Consider the following 13,158-nt stretch of genomic DNA (forward strand, 5'->3'; position numbering starts at 1 on the left):
ATTTACTGGAGTCCTTTCTTCATTCTGCTAATGGTGGCGCAATAGCAGAAACAACACATGCTCTTTAAACCCATTATGTCTTTTGCGTCTCTGTTCTTAACGATCAATGGCACTGACATCTTCATATAAATATTTGATGCAAATGTGCCAAAAATATAACATATGTGGTATGTAATTTGCAAAAGTAGCATAATTTTGTAGTAAGTGGGAAAAGATTGAAGTGATAGAAAGTCCTGAATTATTTTTGATGTAGGGCGAACCTAGTCATGGTGTTAAGGAGCGATTGTGTTAAAAAATTATGCAAGAAACATGTAAATAATGATTTCAAGATAAATGAGATTTTCAAGTCTGCTTGCAAATTTTTAGTAAAGGCAAATTGACAGACAATACCTCAGTATGTTTTTTGGTAAACGTACAGCTTAATTAAAAAATGTTCACATAGTCAGTATAGTGAATCGATATGCATGACAATGTTCTGTGCGAGTGAATTTCATATAAACTTAGCCCAAGTCTTAAGCATGATTAATGTGTTCTAGAGCTTTACATTTGTTGGTCATGTCGATGTAATGTTTTAAATCTATAGCCAGTGGCCAAGGTTAACGATTCGGACAACGCTTATTTGCATGTACATGTACCCCTTTTGGCTTTATCAGTGTGAACTCACTTTTGAAACGAGTCAACAGCATCTTGAAAACCATAGAGAAAGTGTAAACAATAAGCTAGGTGGGGTTTTAAACAGGCACAAAAATTCGATTCGAAATATTAAAACACCTGTAGACTGTGGTGACCCACGTCTTGCCAAAATAAGGGCACCATATAACACACTATGCATCTGCGGAAGTGCAGGTCAACAGAACAGTAACTTCAAAATGCTGGAGTGGAGGGGTGTAAACAATAAGCAAGGTGCAGCATTTAACAGGCACAAATCTTCGAATACCATAAAAAAAACACTGGAATCGCACTGTTAAAATACCTGTAGACTTCGGTGACCCACGTCTTGCCAAAAAAACAAAACGTTCGCACGTTTTGATTTCTTCCTCTCTGATGTAATTGTCGGCGTCAATAAAAGAGGGAAATTTTAATACCGCCATTTTTTACAACACACTAAGTTATCTCCCTTCGTGGGCGGAGTTAACACCGCACTACTTTTAAGAATACTCTTTGGCTGATTAATTCATTTGGAATACAACGTTACCGTAGATCCGGCGTTTTCACTCGCAAAAATTGATCACAATGGAGAACCTCTGACGTAGTACACATAATCTGTGACGTGTACACATAACGTTTCGTACTAAATAGTGTACGAAACTTATATTTCGTATTCAACTTTTTTTGCGCGAAGGAATTTATGATAAATTTTCATAACATTTCCCGTAAGAACGATTTAAAGGGATCTTTTCACGCTTTGGTAAATTGACAAAATTGAAAAAATTTGTTTCAGATTCGCAAATTTTCGTTTTATTTATGATATTTGTGAGGAAACAGTAATACTGAACATTTACCATGGTCTAATATAGCCATTATATGCATCTTTTGACGATTTTAAAACCTAAAAATTATAAAGCGTTGCAACGCGAAACGATTGAATAATTTGGAGAGTTCTGTTTTTGTCGTTAAATTTTGTGAAACTACGAAGATTGCTTATATAAGGTATAAAATACGTCAAAGATGTGTACTCGGCGGAATAGCTCAGTAGGCTAAAGCGTTTTTACTTCAGGACTCTGGCAGGACTCCAGGGGTCACTGGTTCGAAACCTGCTCCGGGCAATGTTCTTTTCCTTTTTTTAATTTTATTCTTGATTTTTTACTGGAGCTTTTACGATCCAATGTTTACATTTATCAATATAAAGCATTTAATGAATAAGTTAAAAAATGCCAAAATCTGTGAAAAGGCCCCTTTAAGTAAAATAATTAAAGCGATGATAAAAGTAATTTTGAGCATAAATAAACATTTTCAAGGCTTTTTTACATGAAATAAGCACTTTTCAAGCACTTTTTCAAGGCCAACCTTTGTTCAAGGGCTTTTCAAGCCTTGGACTCGTTTTCAAGCACTTTTCAAGCCCTGTGCGAACCCTGAATACTAAAATACTATAATTTATATACTCTTTTCGCAAATAAGTTGGCTGAGGGCTACATACACAATTATGATAATTTCTTCTCGTTTTAAAGGGATCTTTTCACGCTTTGGTAAATTGACAAAATTGAAAAAAGTTGTTTCAGATTCGTAAGTTTTCGTTTTAGTTATGATATTTGTGAGGAAACAGTAATACTGTACATTAACCATGCTCTAATATAGCCATTATATGCATCTTTTGACGATTTTAAAACCTAAAAATTATAAAGCGTTGCAACGCGAAACGATTGAATAATTTGGAGAGTTCTGTTTTTGTCGTTAAATTTTGTGAAACTACGAAGATTGCTTATATAAGGTATAAAATACGTACAAATGTGTACTCGGCGGAATAGCTCAGTAGGCTAAAGCGTTTTTACTTCAGGACTCTGGCAGGACTCCAGGGGTCACTGGTTCGAAACCTGCTCCGGGCAATGTTCTTTTCCTTTTTTTAATTTTTTTCTTGATTTTTTACTGGAGCTTTTATGATCCAATGTTTACATTTAACAATATAAAGCATTCAATGAATAAGTTAAAAAAATGCCAAAATCTGTGAAAAGGCCCCTTTAAAATGTTAAATGAATGCTTTGTTTTGTTTGCCTGTTTAATAATGATTTACTCAACACTTACTAAACATACATCTTCGGAAAGTTCCTGGATTGCTCGTTTTAGTGTTTTTAGTTTATCTACATGTGGTAACAAAAGGCAATGGCATCTGTTTGTTTTTGTCGATAAATGGAAAGTAGTGTTAATTATTAGCCAATGCTTAAGTGAAAGTAAAACGTCAATAATAGCTGGGATTAACGCTGAACTGCATTTTGCAAATCCTTTTAAGATTTTAACAAAATCATGAACAGGTGAGTTAAATAAATGAGAACAGAAAAAGTCGGAACAGTTAAGGACAATCTTATTTCGCAACGTTGTTTACATGTAAGCCTGGTGTTCAATCCGACCCGATTGAAGCCTGCACGTTCAATAATGACAGCACAACGGTACGTAAAACATAAACACTTGTTAAGTATATATGTTTCAAATACGTTATTTCTTTTATTTTATGTTCAATTATATAGCATGACGATGTGCATTGTACATGTTTGCGAGTTTAAAGTTATATTTACATTTGCAAATACACCGGAAAGACTTTGATGATAACGTGGACATTAACAGATAAAAAACGTGGACAATATCAGATGGAATGCTTATTAGGTACGTTAACCGATCAGTGATTTGCAACCAACACATGTATACCACCAACTATCATTTATTAGCTTGAACTTGCACCACCCATCATTGATTTAGCTTGAACTTAAATTTATAACCGTAGATAGGCTTGAAAAGAGGTATTTGTTGTCGGAAAACGGCTTACGACTTGTACAAGGCATTCCTTTTTGCATATTGTTTCGCATGGCCGAGTTATTTATTGTCCAGTCGTTCACGTCAGAAACACGAAAGGGGATTGCTTTTACCCATCAAAAGTATTGAGGGTTAAGCGAATTGGCAATCGGTGAAACTTGCTATTGCAGAACCGATTAAGCTTTATATTGAATACTAATATCATCGTTAAGATATTGATTTTTATATCGAAAACCCGCCTCCATGGATGATGTGAATATTTCTTCTAACATTAGTCTGAAAGCCAACGTTTAATTTAGTCTGGAAGCCAAATTCTTTATGATATACCTTTTTGCCAATAAGATAACTTTGCAAGGAGTCATGTTTGATCCATCACAATCTCCGAACGAAATGAAAGTGTCATTACATAACAAATGGCTAGTACATTTTAGTTAAGTAACTGTGAGAATAAGTGCCGTACCAGTTACTCAACGTATTGGATTTTTTGATACAAACATGTTTCTGCAGCATGATTGAATTTTCAGAAGACGAAGTTCAGTTGCTGCATAATGGTATGGTTGTAAACCTAAACGAGTTTGACAAATATTTCCGATACTTCTGAGAATATGAATTTATAATGTCCGCCGATGCTCGGGAGTCGGGACTGAATTGGCGGACATTACAGTCAAAGGCAGTTTTTTTTCAGTTTGCAAAGCACCATAACCCATGTTATATACCAATTGTTAAACCTTTGGGCCTTGTGATTTCTGATGAAGTCTATAGTAAAATTAATGTTAAAGAAATTTAAAGTTGAAACGTGGCATGACTTTTTAATTTTTAATATGAGGCCATACAAATTGCAAATTCACAACTTCTTATTATAAGGAAAAAAACAAGTTTCAATGTTTTAATTTAAGCTAAGAACCTATCAAGACGGGGCAATTTGAGCACGAGGACAGAGTGACGCACATAACTGAAAAACGTTCCTGGCATACAAATCCATCATTAGTTCCTATCTTGGTTATAACTGTACTTGAAAAACCTGTTGGCTCAAGCAAAGTGCGTTTGGTGATTGAAACATGTGACAACGATTCGCGCAAGCCATGAACGTGATTATCAGCCGTACTTACAAGGCTTCTAAAGACGCCCTGAAGCATCATTATCATTGAATATGTTATTGTAGACAGCCAAAACGGTCCTGGTAGAAATGCTTGCATTGAAAGCTCCAAACTTTCTTTACAAAAGGGCCCATCTGTATTATGGGTTAAACTGTGTGACTGGTAATTCAAAAGAAATGAAGAGACAGATTAAATACTACTATTTTATTGACCCTGGATAACACGCACACAAACATGTCCACACACCCACACACACAGCCCTATAGGACCTCATGCTTCCCAGCAGCTAAGGTACACGCAGACGTACAAGATAAGCATGCATCTACATACACTACAGCATCTGTAATACTGCAGAACTAGGAACATACATTAAACAATGCTAACGGTCATAAACGGTCCTTTTAAATAAGCTTTTGTTTCAAAATTTGCTTTACATGTATGTTTCCCCCTGAAAATCAGCTTTTTTAATATCCTGCTTTAATAGCTTACATGTTAACATCATAATAACTGGGAAATTATTTCCTAAATTGGAAACAGCTCAAACCAGTTTGCAGTATTACTGAAAATTGTATTGATGTTTGCCTTGAAAAATTTATTTTTAATGGTCAACATACACTACAAGCACCAAATTTATTGTAAATACATCACTTCACATAATTTATATTGTGGTGTTACTAGACAACAGATATAAAATCAAACATATATATAGTATACTGTTACATTAAAGACTTCATACCTAATTAATGTATGCTCTGTTCATACTGGCAATTTCAAATGGTGACATAAATGGCCTAGTTAACTTATAGAAAAAACACAATATCAAAACATGATTTCCAAATAAATCAAAACCGTAGACAACACCTAAATAGTCATTCTTATTTTTACATCTTGACAAAACACACAATACATATGTTAAGAGCTATGATAGGAATATTTCCCTTACTTTCAAACAAAAACTACACAAAGATTATAACTTACAATGTTTCATTTAAAAAATGTGATAGACTTATTTTTAGATTATAACATGATGCTACAAGCAAAGCTGAATGCTAACAAAATGACACTGATCAGTTCATGATAATGGTTCAAAATAAAACTGGCTAATATATAGAAAACATGATCTCAACAAACCAACAATGAAAAAAACATGATTCACACAAGAAAAACTCCTATAAAAGAGAAGCCTGGATTATTCTTTGTCTGTTTGGAAATAAGAGTCTCCAAACGGAAATCTGTTCTTCATCTTCAGTGCTGTTCACACAATCATTGTGTACTTTGTATAACATGACTTCTGAAGGTCATATATTTCCAAGGCTAGACATCCAATAAAATGAACAGTACCAGCAGTTGATTTAGTTTCACTTTCTTTATAGTCATCATAATCCTATGCACTTGATTTTTACACCACAAATGTTTATATATATATAATAATAATATAAATGTCCATATTCATCATTTGGTTTTTGTTCACTTAAATTCATTTTATACTTCATACACAATTTATTCTTTTACAAAATAAAAATAAAAACTACAAAAACATGCACTATAACAGTTACATCATGTATTTAGTTTTTTTCACAGATCTACAATATCAACTTTTTTTGATTTTACAAATAATTTCGCAGTTAAAATATAGTTTTCCTTATAAACAATTCACTTAAACACTATCCACATTCTTGAAAATATGCTCATCTTATTTCACTTCTTCTTTTAATTTTTAATTTTTAGCAGATATTTTTTCACAAAATTTCCCCTGCACTTCCTCCAGTGATGCCTTTCCACAGGAAGTGAGGTTACACTGCAGTAGGTCACTACCCGTCATCCTCAGATTCCTCTTCTGCCTCCTCCAGCCAGGTCAGCCACTGGTTCACCTACAACACCAGTTTACAGTGTACGAGTTGCCTCATAATAAAAACAAATGGTCCCATAATAATATGGCATATATACGCTTCATGGTTACTTGACACACTTTGAAGCTGAGTAAATGCAGAAAGACTTACCTGCCTACCTTATTCTGCCAGGATATATTAAAATTGTCATGTTTGTTGATTAATAAACTGCTAGACCTTGATTCCTAATTTTATGTCTGGACAAGCAACGAAATTAACCATTCCTTAAGAATCATTCGACTCACTAACTGGAAAAGTACAAATAACATTATTCCCATCCCTGTAGAACAAACATTATCATACCTGGAAGAGTGCCTTGCCCTTGCCTGGATACTCATTGTTGACCTCCTCCTTCCATTTAAGGAAGATGTCCTCATCCACCACCTCCATGTCATACAGGTTCATGAACACACGCAGCAGCATGCCTGCACAATCAGCAAACAAAAACCTTGTAACATACTGTTTGTATACCCCCACCCTTCCACCCTGTTGAAGGCTGTGTATAGCATAATCTAACAAATGACTCCAGAGTCAATCTTATTTAAAGTTGTCATTCATCATTCAGTTTCAAGAAACCATACCACAAATTACTTCCCTAATGAGACTGAAGGTTGCGTATATATATCCCGCCTCAATACCTTAAAGTTCTACTTAATGTCAAAAGTTAACTTGGGCCATTTACGACTGGTGTGTGACATCATCCTGTATGGACAACTGTCTTGTTAAATCAAGCAAATATGCAAGTCAAACGTATACATCTTTGTTAACTATAAAGATATTAAAACAAATTTTCTTAAAGTAAAATTCATTTTAATTATTAAATACTTACCTGTTATCTCTAGCTTACCCCTTTCCAAGGGAGTTATTTCATCCGGAAAATATTCAAGCGCTGGGAATCGTCCACCTCTATAAAGAATCCAAATCAGGTTAAACATAGTACAATGCAACCTAACAGGAAATCAAGAACCACAACTCATCTTTCCTTTACGCAAACATAAAAAGGCGATGAGCGGGTTGGGAGGTGGGACTTACCGATAACAGGTAAGTATTTAATAATTAAAATGAATTTTACTTTAAGAAAATTTGTTTTAATATCATAAATACGTTACCTGTTATCTCTAGCTGATTTTGCAGCTGCGGCGGGAAGGTTCGCATATTTTTTCCCATCACAGCAGAACCTATATAGAGGGTTTACAGCCAGAGATAGTAGAATCACGTCCTCTTATAATCTTTGTTAGTACAGTATAGTACTTAATTCTCGGATGGCACAAGTGTACTTACGCCATAGAAGAAACTACAGTTTGAGCCACTACAAGAGGACCCAACTTATACAAATTGTCTTGTTGGCACTCAAGAGAACGAAGATAAAAAGAGGAGAAGGTGGTCGGATTCCTCCAGAAAGCAGCTGAAGCACTTCAGATAGTGGGGTCTGATTAATATAAGCCCACGAAGCCGAAAGAGCTCTTAATTCATGTGGATAAATCCCTCGATGAAAGAGAAGAATAAGCTTTCCTTATAGTCGAGGCTATCCAACGAGAAATAGAAGCCGCAGACACATCGCCCCCCCCTTTTAATGGAATGAAAAGTCTCTTGCAAGAACCTCGAATAGACTTTACCTTTTTAAGGTAGAACTTCAAAGCCCTGACCGGGCAAAGGAGTCTATCATCATCTTCATGTCCACAAGTTCTAGATAGACTTGGAACTTTGAAGGGTTTGGAAGCCATAGAGGGGAGTTGATTTTTAGCAAGGAATCCTGACTGACATAACAATGTAACGGATCCATCAGAAGAGTCAAAACGAAGATGACTATCCTTGATAGAAAGAGCATGAATTTCACTTCTCCGTTTGGCTGAAGCCATAGTAAGAAGGAAAACGGTCTTCTATGTTAGGAATTGTAATGAAGCCTGATCAAGAGGTTCATAGGGAGCCTTAATAAGCGAACCTAGCACACAAGCTAAATCCCATTTAGGAGCAAGTGTACGAGATACAGGACGACTAAGTTCCATAGCTCGAACAAGTTCTGAAATAGCTGGATCAGCACAGACTTGTGAGGACTTAGTGAAAGCCAATGTATGCGAAATCATAGATCTGTATCCTTTGATGGAACTAAGAGAAAGTTTCTTATCATCAAAAAGCTAAATGAGAAAATCCGCTATTCGTCTAGCAGAGGGATTGAGGGGATTAATTTTCCCTCGAAAACACCAATTGGAGAAGAGTTTCCAACGAGCATCATAGACTGCTCTGGTGGATTTTCTCCTTGCCGAAGCAACGAGGGTTGAAGCCCTGACAGAAAAACATTTCTTCTGCAAAGATTGCCTGATAACGGCCAGACGTGTAAGTGGAACATTTTTGGGTCCGCATGTAGTCTGCCGCTTTGAGACAGAAGATCTGACCTGTGAGGAAGATTCCTGGGATAATCGTACAGGAGACTGAGAAGATCGTTGAACCAAGATCTTCTGGGCCACCAAGGGGCAATCAGGAGTATCCTGCAAGAGCTCACCCTGATTTTTCCCAATATTTGGGGAATTAGAATGGGTGGGGGATAGGCGTAAGCGTCCAGTTGGTCCCACGCGAACGAAAGCGCATTGATTGCCCACGCTGCTGGATCGTAAACTGGACTCACATACAGAGGAAGTCTGTGCTTGTGTCTGGTCGCAAATAGATCGACCAGGGGATAACCGAACTTGAAAAAGATCTGGTTGGTCACTGCTTGATGAAGTGTCCACTCCGATGCAAGTAACTGGTGTTTGCAAGACAAACCATCCGCCAGGGCGTTGAGGCGACCTGGTATATATTTTTCCAGCAGATGAATGTTGAGTGTTTTGCAAAGAACAAGTAATTTTCTGGTTTCCAGATACAGGGATTGAGAATGTGTTCCCCCCTGTGCCTGGATGTAAGCCACCACAGATGTGTTGTCTGTTGACACCATCACACAAGAGTCTCGAAGATGTGATTGGAAATGAGATACAGCTAGAAATACTGCTCGCATTTCTAGATTGTTGATATGTAGGTGAGATTCCTGATGAGACCTCAATCCTGAAATTATTAGACTGAGAGGTTCCAGGTGAGCACCCCACCCTTCCTTGCTCGCATCCGTTATTAGATATAGTGACGGTTGCGGAGGAAGAAGGGGTACTCCTGCCAACAGAGTCTCCTCGTCTAGCCACCACTGAAGATGAGACCTTAAGGAGGGAAGGATTGGAATCTGTGTTAATAGATTGCCTGGAGACCATTTCCAACAAGATGAGAGATAGTGCTGAAGAGGACGTAGGAATAGACGTCCCAACTGCACAAAGTCTGCTACTGAGCTCAGGATACCGTTGAGAGAGGAATTCTTGAGCTGTTATATGAGATTGAGACAAAACCCAGTTGACCTTCATCAGAAGGTCTGATATACGTTGAATAGACACTCTGACCCGATTGATGTGGGTCAAGAAATTCATTCCCACAAACGTAAAGTCCTGTGAAGGAATGAGGTCTGATTTGTCTGCATTGAGAAGGAGCCCTAACGAGAGGAGTTCCTTCCTGGAGAATTCTAGGTTGTACAGAAGCAATTGACGATCGATCTGGTGTAAGAGCCAGTCGTCGAAATACTGAAGAAGAATAATCCCGTTAACTCTGAGGTGTGATCCGACTGCCGACATTAGTTTGGTAAAAACTCTTGGGGCTGTCGCCAACCCGAAAGGCATAGACCGGAACTGGTAGACTTGGCCTTGAAAGGCGAATCGCAAGTACTTCCGGTAGTTGGGATGTATAGGAACATGAAAGTAAGCATCTTCCAGATCCAAAGACACCCCCCAGTGCAGGGGTTTGATGGATTCCCGTATGAAAGAAGGAGTCTCCATTTTGAAAGTTGGTTTGAGGAGATACATATTGAACACTTTTAAATCTATTACTGGTCTCCAGGAACCATTTTTCTTTTGAACAAGAAAAAGACGACTGTAAAATCCTGGAGAATAAGGATCTTGAACCCTTTCTACCGCCTGTTTTTCCAAGAGCCCGAGAATGGACTATGGAATATGTGGATGCCGAGATACCAGCTCTATAGGGACGCGAGAAAGTGGAGGCCTTTTTTCGAATTGAAAAGTCAGGCCTCTTGTCACAAGAGAATGAACCCATGCGTCTGAAGTAATTTGAAGCCATCGATTTGAGAAGTGGAAAAGTCTGGCCCCGACTGGTATTTCCGGCATCGGAGGTTGTGGCGGTAGAAAGGGAAGGGACCTAGGGCTGATAAGCAGGAGGTGCGCCCCTGCCGGTAGAAGGTTTGAAATTCCTCTGTCCCGGCTTGGGTTTGCCCTTTTTCCCAGAATCTTTATTAGAAGACTTGTGTGACAAAGAAGGTCTGTTATAGGAAGACTGCCTATTAGGACCTGACCGTGGATTAAAAGAAGGCTTTTTAGAGAAAAGGTTATTTCTCTTAGCCGTCTTGAATGCTGGAACTGCTGGTGGCCTAGAAGCAGGATGCTTAAAGACCCCTTGGCGTTGTTCAGAGTTGTTTCTAGCTAAAGAAGCATGAAGTTGGTCATCCTTGGTAGCTGTGATTGCTTCTTGTATCCTTCCACCAAAAAGGAACCCTGATGTGAGAGGAGCTGTTCTGAGCGAGTTTATACCAGGTTCCAACAGAAAATCTTTAGGTAAAGAGTAAGGATAAGATCTCTACAAATCCTTAGCATCTCGGACATTGAAGAAGCAGAAGTGTGAGATAAGGCCAGTGTGGTCCGTGAAAGATGAATTAACAAATCACGGAGTTCCTCCGGAACAGATTCCGACCAATCACACACCATTTGTAAAATTGTCGCTAGCATAAAGCCAATTTGGTTAGTCAAACCTAATGATCTACGTTCCCTCATTTCTCAAGTTTCCAACATTGAGAACGGAACAGAAACTGAATTGGAACCACTTGAAGAGATAGCTTGCTAATGTCCGGATCTGGAACCGGAAGTTTTGAAAAATCCAACCCAGATGTTGCATGTGGTACAGGAGGTTTGTAACTTTTACTACCTTCCTGGTGTTTTGGATCAGCTAGTTCCTTAGGAATTTTCCATGTTTCTCCTCGTTTTGGAATAGTCTTATTAGCTGATTCCAATGATTGAAGAACAGATAGAACAGTAGAACCAATGGGAAGTCGCGGGTCAGGACGAGCCGTCGACTTAATAACCCTGTTGGGATCAAATGTACGAAAAAGTTGTTCTGTCACAGAAATCCTCGCATTTGAAGACAGTTCAGCAGGTCTTGGACAGTAATCTTCGACAAGAGTACGAAACATCAGTTCATAGATCTGACCAATCGGAGCTAAATATTGATCCGTCTCAACATTAGATTCTGCATCTGAATCAGCCTCACTCTCTACAACACCAGCGGTTTGTATAGAATCAGCAGGAACAGAAGTGAGAATATCTTGTACCGGATTGTAATTGTCTGGTAACAGCGAATGATCATCCCCGACGTCAGTAAACTGATAATGTAAACCGGAAGATGGAAAATTATCAGCATTGACCGGTACAAAATGTCCCGCCGAATTCTGTATCCATAGTGTATCAGGATTCGACAGGGTAGCTGTAGGGGGTACACGACTAGATATGGTAGATGATACCCGTGGTGTTGACACTGACGCCGTAGTGGTGAGATGAGCTCCTGAAGATGCAATACCTGTGGCAGTCAACGTTGGAACCGACACATTTGGCATGGAAACATGCGATTCCATAACGGAATACGATGGTCAACGACTATACAAATGGAAGGTCCGATGCTGTCTACGTGAACGTTGCCGACGTCCTCGTTTCCTGCAATGTCTAGATCTGGATTGGCTGCACTGTCGAGATGTGGATCGGCTGCGATGAGATCGAGATTTTTTGGAATACCGTCTCCGTGAGTGACGACGTGATCGCTTATGAGCGCCGCGACGATGATAACTGCTCGACAAAGAAGAGCGTGTCCGATGTCCACTCCTTGATGAAGATGATGTATTCGACGACGAATCGGATGTAGAAGAATAAGCCAATGATGAAGACCGAGTTCTTCTTGACCGGCGATTGGTGTTATCAGTGGCAGGCCTAACTGATGACTGTTGACCGGTGACCGGACCGGACATCAATGACCGGACCGGACCGGACAAAGACCGTAGAATGGCCATGTAGTCTGACATTGATCCAGTCGTTCCATGATCAATGTCGCCGGTATGCATGGTGTGAGTCATAAGATCTGATGACGATCGACTGACAACAACACCATCTTGCCCGGTACCCAGTGACTGACAAAACCGCTGGTCATCCTTGACCAGTGGAGTCACCGGGTAAACAACGTCGGATGGAGGTTCGTTGCGTTTGCGGCTGATCGACGTCCTCCAGCGACCTGCTTTCGTCCATACGTCGTAAGCCCACAAATCGCAAACCGCACATTTGTTATTAAATGTGCAACCGGTACATGCCAGGCAAGTATCGTGGGAATCCCACCTTGCCTTGATTTGACCACAAGAACCTCTATCCTGTAAGTTCATTCTGAAATAAAAGAAACAGAAAGAACCTACAAAAGACAAATTAATGATTATAAATTCAAATAAAAAGTTAAACCACAAAATGTAAACACAAAGAACGCTGTCCAATTGACCTAAATTACTTATTGGGGAATAGGCATGAATTCCTCGTGGTTCACGTGCTCATGACGTCATGTACATGAGCGACGATACAAACAAAGAAACCCAGCAAAAGCAA

General features: G+C 38.8%; 1 protein-coding gene across 1 annotated transcript in view; it reads right to left on the reverse strand.

Moving 5' to 3' along the window:
• Nucleotides 1-4,748: 4,748 nt before the first annotated feature.
• Nucleotides 4,749-13,158, reverse strand: part of LOC127836774 (eukaryotic translation initiation factor 4 gamma 2-like) — a 54,830-nt gene continuing 46,420 nt past the window's right edge. Inside the window, exons 23-24 of the mRNA XM_052363418.1 lie at nt 6,752-6,873; nt 4,749-6,430 (exon numbers count right to left, since the gene is read on the reverse strand). Coding sequence (XP_052219378.1) covers nt 6,371-6,430; nt 6,752-6,873 — 182 coding nt within the window. The 3' untranslated portion in view covers nt 4,749-6,370. The remainder of the gene's footprint in view (nt 6,431-6,751; nt 6,874-13,158) is intronic.

This window comes from Dreissena polymorpha, chromosome 1 (genome assembly GCF_020536995.1).
Source record: "Dreissena polymorpha isolate Duluth1 chromosome 1, UMN_Dpol_1.0, whole genome shotgun sequence".
Taxonomy (NCBI): Eukaryota; Metazoa; Mollusca; class Bivalvia; order Myida; family Dreissenidae; genus Dreissena; species Dreissena polymorpha.